Source organism: Aquila chrysaetos, chromosome 15, assembly GCF_900496995.4.
Source record: "Aquila chrysaetos chrysaetos chromosome 15, bAquChr1.4, whole genome shotgun sequence".
Taxonomy (NCBI): domain Eukaryota; kingdom Metazoa; phylum Chordata; class Aves; order Accipitriformes; family Accipitridae; genus Aquila; species Aquila chrysaetos.
In genome coordinates, this window is record NC_044018.1 from 30,361,225 (window position 1) to 30,375,009 (window position 13,785).

The 13,785-nt window shown below is 69.4% G+C and overlaps 4 protein-coding genes across 5 annotated transcripts; 2 read left to right on the plus strand and 2 right to left on the minus strand.

Annotated features, from left to right (window-relative positions):
* The first annotated feature begins 75 nt into the window (after positions 1-75).
* Positions 76-3,327, plus strand: ORMDL2 (ORMDL sphingolipid biosynthesis regulator 2). 2 transcript variants are annotated; one of them, XR_003926645.2, is made up of 5 exons: positions 76-171; positions 793-967; positions 1,245-1,396; positions 1,652-1,857; positions 2,145-3,327. XR_003926645.2 is itself a non-coding variant. In XM_030036965.2 (4 exons), exons 2-4 carry the CDS (start codon positions 794-796, stop codon positions 1,785-1,787), a joined length of 462 nt encoding a protein of 153 aa, XP_029892825.1. In that variant the 5' UTR covers positions 76-171; position 793; the 3' UTR covers positions 1,788-3,327. The 2 variants fall into 2 exon arrangements, 1 of the variants encoding a protein (XP_029892825.1); XM_030036965.2 differs by having other exon boundaries at positions 1,652-3,327.
* A 12-nt stretch (positions 3,328-3,339) lies between these two features.
* On the minus strand, positions 3,340-6,241 carry DNAJC14 (DnaJ heat shock protein family (Hsp40) member C14). The gene is given in 8 exon segments (XM_030036910.2): positions 3,340-3,647; positions 3,766-3,868; positions 3,969-4,129; positions 4,235-4,354; positions 4,436-4,542; positions 4,626-4,814; positions 4,817-5,874; positions 6,117-6,241. Coding segments are annotated over 7 exon segments (1,875 nt in total). The 5' UTR covers positions 5,783-5,874; positions 6,117-6,241; the 3' UTR covers positions 3,340-3,418.
* Positions 6,242-6,334: 93 nt separating this feature from the next.
* LOC115350959 (transmembrane protein 198-like) lies at positions 6,335-9,238 on the plus strand (the record flags this gene model as incomplete). The annotated part of the gene is made up of 5 exons (XM_030037119.2): positions 6,335-6,653; positions 7,523-7,669; positions 7,962-8,537; positions 8,838-8,986; positions 9,055-9,238. Coding segments are annotated over 5 exons (1,308 nt in total), but the record flags the coding sequence as incomplete, so codon positions are not given.
* A 1,822-nt stretch (positions 9,239-11,060) lies between these two features.
* On the minus strand, positions 11,061-13,657 carry PYM1 (PYM homolog 1, exon junction complex associated factor). The gene is made up of 3 exons (XM_030036960.2): positions 13,545-13,657; positions 12,611-12,704; positions 11,061-11,968 (listed from the first exon to the last, which is right to left on the minus strand). Exons 1-3 carry the CDS (start codon positions 13,573-13,575, stop codon positions 11,455-11,457), a joined length of 639 nt encoding a protein of 212 aa, XP_029892820.1. The 5' UTR covers positions 13,576-13,657; the 3' UTR covers positions 11,061-11,454.
* Positions 13,658-13,785: the final 128 nt, after the last annotated feature.

A 13,785-nucleotide genomic window follows, 5' to 3' on the forward strand; every position in this document is an offset into this window, starting at 1 on the left:
GCCACTCCCCTTCCACTATTGGCCTGCCGGCGCTCGAGGGGCGGGGAGACGCTGAGCGACGGGACGAGCGGCCAATGAGGGAGGGGGGAGTGACCCCACCGGGCGTGAGGACTTCCTGGAGACGAGCCCCGGGGGCGGGCAGGGACCTGGCAACGGCCGCGGAGCCGCCGGGTGCGTCGGGGGGGTCTGTGAGGGGATGGGGGGGCTGTGGGAGAACAGGGCGGGCTGTGAGGGGCCGGGGGAGCTGGGCAGGGGGGCTGTGGGAGAACAGGGGGGCTGTGAGGGGCCGGGGAAGCTGCGAGGCCATGGCGGCAGGGCCGGGCACTGAGGCGGGAGCAGGCGTACCAGGCCCTGGGGAGGGATCTGCAGTCGTTTTCCGGCCCCACGCGTGCGTTTAGGGCTGAGGAGTCATGCTCTCGGGGAGGAGAGCAGACATTTTGCCTACCTGTCCGGTGGAGAAGCAGCACGGGGTGAACGTGGGGGAGAGGGGAGCCCCGTTATGGGGTAGTTCTTCCTCAGTTCCCAGCGTTTCTGGTGGCTGGGGGTGAGCTCATTCTTTTTCTCCTTGTCTTTGTGTTCCTGGCCTTAGGGCTGAGGTGCGGAGTCGCTAATTAGGGAGCTGGCATCAGCGGTGTGTTGGGGTTAAGCACATGGGAAGGCCGGGGTGAGAGGTGCTGCAGGAAGACCCTGGATGTGGGGCTACGCCAAGAGCCCTGACTGGGTTAGGAATTGCAGAGATTTGGGAAAACCTCTCTGAGGAGACCTCTGGAAGCCTCCGTTTGTCTGCTCCAGGATGAACGTCGGCGTGGCGCACAGCGAGGTGAACCCCAACACGCGGGTGATGAACAGCCGGGGGATCTGGCTGGCGTATGTGATCTCCGTGGGAGTCCTCCACGTCGTTCTCCTCAGCATCCCGTTCTTCAGCGTTCCTGTGGTCTGGACGCTCACCAACGTCATACACAACCTGGTTAGTCAAAACTTGGCCTGCTCTTCTCCCAGGGCTGGAAAGCATGTAGGCTGGTGTTCGCCGGGTATGGTTCCATGTCCCCCGGCTATAAGGAAGCCCCTGGTTCCTGTGGGGCACTGAGGGAAAGGCTGGGGGGTTGGTGCTGTGGGGGGACATGCAGCTGATGAAAGGCCGTTAGCTTGGGAAGCTACTGTGAGAGGGCACAAAGCGCATTTCTGTCCCGGCAGCAGATTGTCCCCGGCTGGCTTTACATCTTCTCCCCCCTTGAAACCCGCAGGTCATGTACTTGCTGCTGCACACAGTGAAGGGGACCCCCTTCGAGACCCCGGACCAGGGCAAGGATCGCCTCCTCACGCACTGGGAGCAGATAGACTACGGGACGCAGTGCACCTCGTCACGCAAGTTCCTCAGCGTCTCCCCGGTAGTGCTGTGAGTATCGCTGAATCAGGCAGGAGGGTGCAGGGGGGGCTCAGGAGGGTGTTTAAGGCACGCGGTGGGACCATCGGGCTTCTGTCGGCACAGCCGCCCTGGCACGAACGGGTCCTGGGGCTAGAGGGTTCCCCAGCTGCGAGGCGCTGTTTTGTGCAGGGAACGCCAGCGAGGCACCCGAAATCCCCCCAGTGCTGGCAGTGGGGAGGGTGGGAGTGACACAGAGCTCACCCAGGGTCTCCCTCTCTCCTCCAGGTACCTCCTCACCAGCTTCTACACCAAATACGACCCCGTGCACTTTGTCGTCAACACGGCTTCCCTGCTCAGCGTCCTTCTGCCCAAGCTGCCCCAGTTCCACGGCGTGCGGGTCTTTGGCATCAACAAGTACTGAGGCTTCCAGCAGAGCCGGGGGACAGAGAGGGGATGCCGGAGCGGCGCGAGGCACTGGCTGGAGAGCAGGGGTGAGGCATGAGGAGGGCTGGGCGCGGGGCAGGGACCGCTCTAGCTTTTAGCCAGGGTTTTAGCCAGGTTCCTCCATCTCGGAGAAGCTCCTCACTGGGACCTTTATCTCTTCGGTGAAGCGAGAAGCGCAGCTGAGCGGTACAGAGCGAGAAGTTGTGTCATGTGCGTGTTTCCTTCAAGCTAACCAACCTCCATGTAACCCTGCAGAAAGCACTTACGAGGGGAGAACTGCTGACTAGTGGGAAGAGTTGCCCATCTACACTTCCCTCGTCCTCATGTTTTATAGATTTACACCATAATAAAGAAATTCAGTGACAGGAGCAGCCTCCTCACAGTGGGACCAGCCCCGGCTCACACCTCCCTCCCACCTCTCCCTGGACAGACCAGCCAGACTTCTTCAAACCGTACTTTTAATTTAACAAAAGTGATAAGAAAAAGGTACACTACCATTTAAAACCCAGCTGCTCTGGTCTGGGAGTACAAAAAGGTTAGCGAAAAGCAATCGTGGCCTACAGCAGCGTTTCTTAGGGTGTTTCAGCTCAGCTGGGGGGGCGGCCAGCTCCCCCCGAGCACCTGGCTCCGGTCGGTGGCAGGCCAGGAGCCTCGCGCAGCCCCCAAGGGCTGTTACTCCCTGCTAAGAACCGGCGCAGCCGCCGTGCTGCTGCCTGGCCCACGGTTTGGAGAGCTGGGAAACGCCAAACGCTTGGTGAGGTGCCGGACACTCACACGTCTCTTGGCAAAAACTGTTCGCGATACAACTCAAGATATTGGCGGCAGCACGGAACCAGCTCCTGCCTCCGGACTTTGCTTTTTGTAAAAAAATAATAAGCTGCTCTTCATCCCCGGCGCTGAGGGAGGGGGATGAGGGTCCCTCAAGCAAAGTTGAGGCAGGAAAAGCAAAACCGGCACGGGGGGGCCAGGCTGTGACACTGGGGTCCCGGCTGGGCAGCACCCACGAGGAGGAGCGCAGCTAACGTACGCAGATGTATTAATAGAAAGGGGATGCACGCGGTAATAAATAGATCTGTACGAGCAAAAAGTAACGAGCTGCTTAAAAAAAAAAATATGCAAAGTGTGCTGGCAGAGGCTCGAGGCGAGGCGCAGCTGGGGTGGGGGGCTCGGGGGGGCCCCTCCAACGGCCCCCTGCAGCTGAACGAGCAGAGGGGGGGGGCTCTCCTGCGCGGCAGCTCCCCCACCCCAGCACCAGCGCGGAGAGGAAGGGACCCGGCCACCAGCTGCAGCTCCCTTCCCTCCGGAGCGTCACCTGAACGTTTACAATAACCCTGAAGAGATCCAGCAGCCGGTCTGTCCGTTCGTCTGTCCGTCCCGGCCCCCGCCTGCCTGCCCTGCGCCCCGCCGGGCTCTTTGGTACAGCTGGCTCCAACGCACAGCTCCTCCGGCACACGTTGGCCACGTCAGCCCACAAACTCCCTGGTTACTTTTAAATACAGAGAGGACTTTTTTTTTTTTTTTTTTAAAAAAAAAAAAAAGAAAAATAGATTTTTTTTATTGGAAAGAGCCCTTTTCATGCCCAGCACAGCGCCGTCTGCCTGGCGCCGCTCAGCGCTGCAACGGCCGACGCACCTTCTTCCGCCTCTTGTGCTTTGCGTCGCCCTTGGGGACGGCGCCCTCGGCCCTCGGGGGAACCCCGGGGGGGGCTGCAGCCCCCGGGGGGGTGGGGGGTGGCGGGAAGGGCCCCCCGGGCATCGGTCCTGAGCTCCCCTGAAAGACTCGGGTGAAGAATTCCTGCAGGTCGGCAGCTGAGGTGGGGCTGCCCTTGGAGGCACTCCTGCGGGGGGTAAAGTGGGTGTTCGGGGGGGGGCTCATCTGAGCTCAGAGCCCCCCCCCCGCCGTCATCCTATGTCCCCCCCTTCCCCAGGATGGGGGTCAGGCCCCTTTCCCATCACCTCTGCCGCCCGCCCGGCCCGGAGCTCCTCGAGCCAAAGGAGATGTGGTAGGGGACGCGGTGGGTGTCCGGGTTGATCCCCACGCGCTGGCAGCCGGCCCACTCTGCCGAAAGACATGTGGCCGCCGGTCACGCCGCCCCGGCAAAGGGGCGACGAGCCAGCGGCACCCCCTCCGTCCGGGGGTTCCGGGAAGCGGCACCCACCCGTGATGTCGTAGATTTTCCCGTCCATCATGGCGAAGTAGGTGATCTTCAGCCCCAGCAGGCTGGATTCGGCCCAGAAGTCGCCCTCCTCGGCGGGGTGCAGCCCGCCGCACTCGGCGCAGTAGCGGGCGCTGAGCGGGTCTCGGTCCATCTCAAACCTCCTGCAGAGAGAGCGGGGCGTTTCCGACCCCTGTGCCCCCCCTGCCCCCCAACTTTGGGACCCCCCAGGCACGCTGGCACCGTGCCGCCGGGGATTCGGGACCTACTTGTGCTTCCCCTGGCACTTGCTGCACATCATGGTGTTCATGGCTTCCTTCAGGTCGTCCTGCAGCCGGCTCAGGAACTCGCTCATGGACCTTGTCAGCTCGCTCTCCGCCATCCGCTTGCTGGGGGGGGTGGGGGAGGGAGAAAGGGGGTCAGCCCCAGCACCCCCAAACCCTCCCCGTTCCCCAGCATCGCCCACTCACATCTCGTACTCCTTCCTCCTCTCCGGGCTGCTGACCATGTCCCAGGCCGCCCGCAGCACCTTGAACGCTGCCTCCGCCCTCGGGTGCTCGTTCTTGTCCGGGTGGACCTGGAAAAAGCGGAAAAGCTCAGCCAGCGCCGTGTCTCAGAGTAGGGGAGGGGGGGACGGACACCCCCTGCCCGCCCACGCACCAGCACCGCCAGCCGGCGATAGGCTTTCTTCAGCTCGGCGTCCGACGCCGTCACCTCCACGCCCAGCACCTGGAAGGGGTTCAGCTCCTCCTCGGGCACCTCCGCCATGGCCAGCAAGCGGCTTACCTCCTCCGCGCAGCCGGCGGCGGGAGCCCCCCCCGTCACCAACGGATGCCGCGTCCCCCGGCCCCCCTGTCTGACCCCCCCCCGGGCACCCAGGGGGGAGCTCGCCGTCTCTGCAGCCAGTCCCAGAGGTGCCGGCACGTCCGGCTCTCCCCGAGGAGCCCCCACGTCCTACGGAACACGGCCGCGTCCAAAAGCGCGAGGAACCGGGCCGCCCGCCGGCTCCTGCCCAACCGATCCGCGCCGGCGACCAGCGCGCCGGCGCCCACGCGCCAGCAGAGCCGCAGGCTGCCCAGGAGCAGCACGAGGAGGAGGACGAGGAGCGCGCAGAGCATCCAGAGCAGGCGAAGGAAGAACCCCGCCCCGGCCCGTAGCCACCGGGCCACCCTCAGGGAGCCGCTCCGGGCGCGCTGGGCCACCCGCCGGCCCCAGTTCCGTACGCCAGCTTGCGCTGAGCCCAGGTCGCGGCTGCCGAGGCGGCAGCAGGAGCAGAGCAGCCATCCACCGGCCTCCGCGCCCAGCCTGCGCGCCTGGGCCAGCGCTGCTGCCAGCGGACCCCGGTAGCCGGCCGGTTCCTCCGCCGGCGCCTCGGTCCAGTCCCCGCGGCTCCTCTTCCGTGCCGGTCGGTGCCGCTTGCCCACGCCGCCCTCGCGCCGTCCGCTGTCCTCCTTCTCCTTGGGGGTCGAGCGATGCCTCTGACGCCTCCGCATCCTCCGGCTCCCCTTCCCCGCGCCGTCCTCGCCGGCTCCGTCCTCCTCGCCATCCTCCTGCCCCCGGGCCGGCGGCAGCACCGGGCCGGCGGCGGCCCGGTTACGGCAAGTGAGGCTGCAGGATCCGTCCCGCCGCTCGGCCGCGGGGTTGGGGGGGGGCGGCCGGTTCCCCCCGGCAGCGGCAGGAGCACCGGGGACCCTCGGGGCTCGGGAAGGGCAGGTCGTGGTCGTCGTCGTTGTCCTCCGGGACAGTGGCCGGTGGCCGGCCACAGCTCCCGTTCCAGGCAGCGCTGTCCTCCACCGGGCGGCCGCCCCCTTCGCCATCCCCGGGGGGGTCTCCCCGATACCGGGGCTGCTCCATCCCGGCGGCCCCGCTGGTCCCCGCCGGGCCTAGGTGACGGCCATACCGCCGGGCCCTGCGAACGAGATCGGGGTCAGCGCGGCCCCGGAGACCCCCATTCTCCCCCCCCAAAACCCCAAGCCCCGGGAATCCCTCCGGACCGCGCCCCGCCGACCCCCGGCCCGGCCCCGGCTGCCCACGGGACCCCCCACCGCCCCGGGGACGCTTTGAAACGCAGCTCGGCCGCTGCCCCCCTCCGGCCCCGGCCCCGGCCCCGGCCCCGGGGCTGTCGGGGAGCCCGGGGAGGCGGAGACTCACGGTGCCGGTGACCGGTGCCGGCGGGGGGGGGGGTCGCCGCCGCCTCCCGCCCCCCCCCCGGGGTTCCCTCGCTCGCCTCACTTCCGCCTTCCGCCCGCCCGCCCGCCGCCACCGCCTCCCACTTCCGGGTAGGCGGGGCCTAGCGCGGGAACGTCATTCCCGCGCCCCGCCCCTTAAAGGGGCAGAGCCCCCCCTCCCCACTCCCTCCCCGTTAACCCTTTGGCCGCCCCGGGGGGGGGGGGGGGAACCGGGCGTCCTGCGCTGACCCCGTCACGTGCCCCCGCGCACAAAGCGCCTCTGTCCCGGCGGAGGGGCCCGCTGGGGGCCCCGGCGTCACCCACGGGGGTCCCGGCCCCGCGTGGGTCCCCTCCCGGCCCCGCAGCAGCGATCCGGCCCCGCCGCCCCCCCCCCCCCGGCCCCGGCCCCGGCCCCGCTCCCGGTCCCGCCCCGCACCGCCCCCGGCCCCGCTCCCGGCGGAGTCTCGGCTCCGTGGCCGGGCCGGGCCCCTCCGCGACCCCCGGGACCGGCAGCGAGCGGGTGAGTCCCGGGACGGGACGGGGGCGGTGGGGACCGAGCGGTTCCCCCCACCCCCGACCCCGCTCGGCCCCCCGCCCCGGCCCCCCAGCAGCTCCCAGTGCGGCAGCCCCGGGCAGCGCCGCCCCCCGCCCCGGCCCCCCAGCAGCTCCCAGTTCGCCAGCTCGCTGTCCCCCAGTAGCTCCCAGACCTCCCTTCCAGCGCCCCCACCTCGCTGTCTCCCAGCAGCTCCCAATGCCCCCACCTCGCTGTCCCCCAGTAGCTCCCAGTCCTCCCTCCCAATGCTCCCAATGCTCCCACCTCGCTGATCCCCAGTAGCTTGCAAAGCCCCCAGCTCGCTGTCCCCCAGTAGCTCCCAGTGCCCCCTTTCCAGTGCCCCCACCTCGCTGTCCCCCAGTAGCTCCCAGTGCCCCCTCCCAAGTGCTCCCAATGCCCCCAGCTCGCTGTCCCCCAGTAGCTCCCAGTGCCCCCTTTCCAGTGCCCCCACCTCGCTGTCCCCCAGTAGCTCCCAGTGCCCCCTCCCAATGCTCCCAGCTCGCTGTCCCCCAGTAGCTCCCAGTGCCCCCTCCCAGTACTCCCACCTCACTGTCCCCCAGTAGCTCCCAGTCCCCCCTCCCAGTGCTCCCAGTGCCCCCCACCTTGATCTCCCCCAGTAGTTCCCAGTTCCCCCACCCAGCAGCCCCCAGCACTCCCAGCCCTCCCCACCCCGGCATCTCCCTACAGTTCCCAGTGCCCCCCCCCCCAGCACCACTGCGAGATGTGGGTGCGGGGAGGAGGGTGCTCACCCACTGCCCACAGAGCCCGGGGAGGGGCTGGGTGCCGGGGGGGGGGGGGCGCAGCGGGGGGGCTCAGCACCCCCCCACCCCTCCCAGCCCCTGCAGCCCCCCCCCCCGGGCGATGGAGCCCGGCACCCCCCCCCACGCCCCGCTGCGCCCTGGAGCCCCGGCCCCCCTACGAGCCCGTCCCTGCCGCCCTCTGCGCCCTCGGTGCCCTCTTCGGCGTCGTCTGCGGCTGCTTCGGTGAGCGCCGGCACGGCTTGGGGGGGCACGGCTGGGGGGGGCAGAGCAGGGGCTCACTTGGGGGGCACGGCAGGCATGCGGTGAGGGGCTTTGCAGGGGCATGGTGGGGGACAAGGAGAGGGGCGTTGTGGGGGGCACAGCCAGAAGGGATGGCACAGGGGATGCCGTGGGGCAAGGACACGGGGCACGGCCAGAAGGGATGGCACAGGGAACGCCGGGGGGCAAAGCCATGGGGCAAAGCCGTGGGGCACTGCCAGGGCAGCCCCCGGTGACACCCCCGTGCCCGCACCAGGGTACCGCTGCTTCAAGGCCATCATGTTCCTCTCGGGGCTGCTCTTCGGCTCCATCGTCATCTTCCTCCTGTGCTACAAGGAGCGGGTGCTGGAGACGCAGCTGAGCCTGGAGGCCAGCGCGGGCATCGCCCTGGGCATCGGGCTGCTCTGCGGCCTGGTCACCATGCTGCTGCGCAGCGTCGGGCTCTTCACCACCGGGCTGCTGCTGGGGCTGCTGCTGGCCACGGCCGCGCTGGTGGCGGCGGCGCCGGTGCTGCCGCCGCCGAGCCCCTGGGTGCCGGCGGGCAGCCTGCTGGGGCTCGCGTTGCTCTGCGCCCTCCTGGCGCTGCAGTGGCCGAAGGCGCTGACCGTCCTCTCCACCGCCGTCTTCGGCGCCGCCGTCGTCGTCGTCTGCGCCGACTACTTCGTGGAAGCGCTGGCGCTGGTGCTCTACGTCTACGACCGGCTGCGGCTGGCGCCGGCGGGGCCGCTGTGCTGGCACAGCTGGGTGCTGCTGGGCGCTTGGCCGGCGCTCAGCCTCCTCGCCGTCCTGCTCCAGTGGAAGCTGACGGCCGACGGCGTCTCCCACACCGACGGTGAGTGGGGGTGCACGGAGGGGTACCCCCCCCTTCCCGCCCAGCTCGGGGGGGGGGGGGGGTGTGCCGGGCGGTGGGAGCACCCGGGGTGGGAGCGGGCAGCGGGGAGGGCGTGTGGGTGAGCGCGAGGGATGTGGGATGAAGAGGGTGAGGATGAGGAGGGGATGGCGATGGCGATGGGGACGGCCACGGGAGCAGGGATGGAGACGGCCGTGGCGACGGCGGTGCCGAAGGCAATGGGGACGGAGGTGTCACCGGGGATGGGGACGCGGGGCAGAGCTCAGCCCCCGCTCCCCGCAGTCATCCTCAGCCGGCGGCAGAAGCGGCTGCAGCTGCTGCGCATCCGGCAGAAGGAGGCCAAGCGCCGGCAGAGCCTGGCCCCTCCCGAGGGCACCTACCGCCGCAAGCCCCCCCCCGTCAAGCGCTACGCGGGTGACGTGCTGGCCCCGGTGAGTCCGCGCCCCGGCGGGGCCGTGCCGGTGGCCGCGGGGCCGCGCTGACCCCCGTGTCCCCCCAGAGCTACATCCGGAGCCTGCGGGATCGGCAGCTGGAGAGCGGGACCGCGCCGGGCCCCACCGCCGCCCCCGATGCCGACTGCGGCTCCGCCGCGCCCCCGCCCCGCCGCCGCCCCTGAGCCCCCGCGCCCCACCGACGTGCCTTGGGGGTTCCCGGACCCCCCACTCCCGCTGTGCCTTCCCCTTTAAATAGGCAAATGAGATGCCATATGCCCCGCCCCCCCGGGAGGGTGTGGCCGAGGGGAGGCGGGGCTTCAGGGCACGTGGATGTTGGGGACCCCCATGGGCTGGGGGGTCCCCTGGTGGTGGGGCGAACCCAGTGCCTCCCCCCCCCCGCCACTGCTGCCTGCCCCATAGCCTGCCCCACAGCCGCCAGCCCCATAACCTGCCCCGCCGCAGCCTGCCCCACAACCTGCCCCCATACCCGCTGCAGCCCCTCGCCAGCCCCACGGAGGGGAGAGCCTGGGGGGCAGCCCCCACCCCAGCTCCTGCCCAGCCCCCAGCACCGGACGGGGCCCCTTAAAAATAAAGCCCCACTTTTATTTTTGTAGGACCTACCCAAATGCTGTGCATGCACCATGGGCCCAGCCCAGCTCCCCCCTCCGCTGGGGAGGGTCCCAAAAGCCTTAACCCCACTGTGTGTGTGTGTGGGGGGGGGGTGTCTCACCCTGCCATGGGGCCTCCCCGGCCCCCCAGCCCTGCCCCGAGGACCGCGGTGGCCCCCACCCTGGGGAAGGGCCCCCCCCCGCCCACCCGTGCTGGGCTTGTACCGGGACTGCCGCATTAAAGAGCATCATGGGGGGCCGGCGTGAGCCCCCCCGGTACCGCCAGACCTCGTCACCTGTGGCCGGAGGTGAGGGGGGATGCGGGTGGCGGTGGGAACCCCCTGCCCCCCCCTCCCCCAGATCCCCACCTTTGAAGAAGTAGGTCCTGCTGCTGGGGGAGGCCAGGGAGGGGGATGCCGGGGGGGGCTGCTGGCCTGCGGGTGGGAGGGGAGGCGTCAGTGCCGGGACCCCCACCGGGACGAGCCTCCCCGTGTCCGATGCCGCAGAGGGTGCCGGGGCCGGCGCAGCCGGTAGCCGTGAGGGTGGGGGTCAGAGGGTGCCCAGCCCCAGGACGTGGTCGGCCTCGGGGTCACCGCGATGCCCTGGGGCGTCCCCTCCGTCCGGCACCCTGCCCCGGCCGGTGGGTCACCAGGACCCCCCCAGACTGACCTGTGCCCACAGCCGTGGCCCCCCACAAACCCCGGGAGCCCTTACGGCCCCAGCCCTGACCCCCCAGATGCTCCAGCATCCTCCAGACCCCCTACGCCCCAGCTCAGCCCCTCAGCATGTGCTGCTGTAGCATCAGGTTGAGGGGATCCTCCACACCGCAGCATCCAGGCACCCGGCAGAGGACCCCCCACCTCGGCCGGAGGGGGCTCGGGACACCCTGACACTCGACCACCTGGCCCCGGTGATTTCGGCCGTGCCAAACTCGCCCATCGGCCGCTCCTGCAGGTGCCCGAACTGCAGCGTGCTCTTCCTGGGGGACGGTGGGGACCCCCCACCCGTGGGCCCGGGCGAAACGGGGGGCCCCGTGGCACGGAGCCGGGGAGCGGAGGGGCCTGGCCGGCTGCCGGGGGTGCTCCTGCGCCAGGCAGCTCCCAGGGCAGCGGGGAGGAATCTGGCAGCTCGGCCCCTCTGCGGCATCCCAGAGTCACCCGGGAAATGGGGGGGGCACAGCCTGAGGGGGCAGCCGAAGCCAGGGAAGTGGGGACGGTCCAGCCATCCCCGGCTCCTGGGACACAAAGTGGGGTTTGTCCCACCCCACGGCTCCACTGTGGCTCCTCCACTGTGGCTGGATGGGGGGGGCAAGAGCCCCCCCGTGCCCCCATCACTGCCAGGAGGGGTCCAGCCAGCCCCTGCCCACCCCACAGCATCCCCGTCCCCCAGGCAGCAGCAGGCAGGGGATGGGTGTTGTGTCCCCCCCTCCAGGGAAAGGCAGAACCAGAACGGAGCTCCCGGCACCGGGTCACTACTGCAATTTTATTATTGCATGATTTTTAAAAATAAAGGAAGAGAGAGGCTGTAACACAGAACACAAGGGGCCAGGGAAGATCGAAGGGGGGGGGGGAGAAGTCGCTGCCCCACCCTGGACGCAGCACAACCCCGCCCCAAATAATATTAAAAAAAAAAAGAAAAAAAAAAAAAAAAGGAGCAAGGTATTCGAGAGTCGCCGGGTTTCTAACACGGATAGCTGGGAACAACTGTTCTGAAAAAGACCCCCCACGACGGCACCCGCCCACACCGAATCCCCAGGGCTGGGCGCTTCGTCCCGGCAGCCTGCACGCTGGGGACGCTGCCCGCGCCCCCCCCCCCCTCCCCGAGTCCCCGCGCCCCCCGAACCCCCCCGCCCGCCCCTTACAAGTCCAGCTCCAGGTCCCGCAGTTCCTCCTCCAAGGCTTTCCTCCGCCCCAGCTTCTCCAGCTGCTCTTTCGTCGGCTGCTTTATCTCCCCCGAGTCGAGCCGCTGCTGCAGCTCCTCCACCTGCCGCAGCTTCTTCTTCAGGTTCTTGATCTTCTTGCTCTTCTCCGAGGCGGGGGCTTCCCCCTCGGCGGGGGCCCTGGTGCCGCAGGCCGGCTGCGGCGCGGCCGCCCGACTGTCCCCCGGCGGGCCCTTGTCCCCGCTGCCGCCCCCCGACAGAGAGGCCTTCTCCAGCGCCTGGATCAGTTCGTCTGTCTCCCGCTCCCCCTTCTCCTGCTGCTGCTTCCTCTTCTCTTTGCGTTTCAAGTTCCTTTTCGCCGCCTTGGACAGTCCCGTCTCGCCGCTCTCCGCCTTGCCGGGCTGCTTGCCGGGCTGTGCGGTGGCCTCCAGGCTCAGCCCCGGGGGCAGCTCGGGTTTGCTTTTGAAAAACTTCACATACTTATTCTCGTACCTGCACAGAACGAGAGCCTGTGAAGGCGCCTCTCCCCCGCCGTCCCGCCCCGGGATGGTGCTGAGGACCCCGGTGCGGCGCCAAAAAGACCCTGGCGCGGCGCTAAAAAGACCCCACTGCCAAACGCCAGGAACGTTCGGCGCCTCCAGCAAAACCTCTGACGCGGAGCAGCCCCCGTGTCCGGCTCTCCCCCGAGGCTGGGGGGCACCTGCGGGCTCCATGCCCTCCACCACGCGGCGGCCGAGCAGCCGCCCTCGGAACGGGTCACCCCTGCCGAGCTCCGCACCCTGGCAGACGCCGCCGCTCGGGGTCCTCCTCGCGTCCGCGGGACGGCCCGGACCCACACGGCCACCCCGAGGAGGACTGGGACGGGAGTCGATACGTACCGGTAGGCTACGGCTTATGGGATAAGGGTGAGGGGGTCGGAATTGCTCGGGCACCTGGAAAGAGACTGAGACCTCAAGACGTGACCCGGCACACGCAGCCCCGGGAGTCACGGGGCCGAGGTCCGGGGTGCCTGGGGAACGGGACGGGACGCTCCGGCAGCTCCGCTCCCCTCTCGCGGCGCGGCAGACCCCAGCCCCGGAGGGGGAGCCCCCCCTGGGGACACCCCCTTCCCCCTCAGCCGCCTGCCCCACTTACACCGGCACCTCCTCCTGGGGCACGTATCCCTCCTTCACCCGCCGCTGCTTCCGCCAGGTGCCGTCGGGGCGCTGCGTGGAGGCGATGTACTTCCCTGCGAGGCCAAGGCGCTGTCGGCTGGCGGCCTCGGGGCACCCCACGCACCCCATGGGGGCCCCAGGACACCCCACAGGGACCCCAGGACCCCACGGGGGCCCCAGGAGATCCCAAAGGACATACCATGGGGGACCCAAGACCCCATGGGGGCCCCAGGAGGCCCCACAGGGACCCCAGGATGCCCCAGAGGACACACCATGGAGGCCTCAAGACACTCCACACACCCCACAGGGGCCCCAGGACCCCATGGGGGTCCCAGGACACCCCACAGGACACCCCATGGGGGCCCCAGAACACCCCCCACACCCCACAGGGACCCCAAAACACCCCACAGGACACCGTATGGGGGCCCCAGGACACCCCCCACAGGGACCCCAAGACCCCCCACACACCCCACGGGGGTCCCAGGACACCCCATGGGTGTCCCCCCCGCCCCAAGACTAGGATGGGGACAGCCGGTCATCACAGACAGCGGGGTGGGGGGGATGAGGTGGGCCCAGCCCCACAGAGACTGGGGAGGTGGGACCTGCCCCATAGCGACCAGGAAGGTGGGGACACACGCACACAAACAGGACCCCAGAGAGACCGGGGAGGGCGGCTCCCAGCCCCATAGAGATGGGGCCGCGGCCCAGGCCTACAGCGGGAGGGGAACCCCCGCCCCCCGCCATAGGGGCAGGGAACGGGACCTGCCCCACAGAGATCGGGGAGAGAGCCGGCCCCACAGGGACCGGGGCTGAGTCCCGCCCTATAGATCCGGGGGAAACAACAACCCCACGGGGGCCGGGCCCGACCCCCCGGGAACCTCCCGCCCCACAGCGCCGGGCCGGGCCTCACTCACCGGTCTCGTCAGTCACATAGGGAGTCGCCATCTTGCGAGCACGACACACTTCCGGCCTCCGGGCCCCACCCCGGAAGTGGCGGCGGCGGCAGCCGGGCGTGGAGGCGAAGAGGCAACGCGGAGCGGGGCGGCCATTTTGTTTTTAAAGGGGCAGCGCCCCGTCTGGGGGAACTCCCGGCGTGCACCGCGGGAGCGTGTATCTGTCCCCCCCCCCCCCCCCCCTTCTTCCCCCCCCCCCCCC

Bases quoted from the DNA above. Each gene is read 5' to 3' on its own strand.
- ORMDL2 (XM_030036965.2), top strand. From the start codon at position 794: ATGAACGTCGGCGTGGCGCACAGCGAGGTGAACCCCAACACGCGGGTG. The intron at 968-1,244 runs GTTAGTCAAAAC...TGAAACCCGCAG, and splicing joins CCAACGTCATACACAACCTG to GTCATGTACTTGCTGCTGCA. The intron at 1,397-1,651 runs GTGAGTATCGCT...TCTCTCCTCCAG, and splicing joins AGCGTCTCCCCGGTAGTGCT to GTACCTCCTCACCAGCTTCT.
- PYM1 (XM_030036960.2), bottom strand. From the start codon at position 13,575: ATGGCGACTCCCTATGTGACTGACGAGACCG. The intron at 12,705-13,544 runs GTGAGTGAGGCC...TTGGCCTCGCAG, and splicing joins CTATGTGACTGACGAGACCG to GGAAGTACATCGCCTCCACG. The intron at 11,969-12,610 runs GTAAGTGGGGCA...CGTTCTGTGCAG, and splicing joins CCCCAGGAGGAGGTGCCGGT to GTACGAGAATAAGTATGTGA.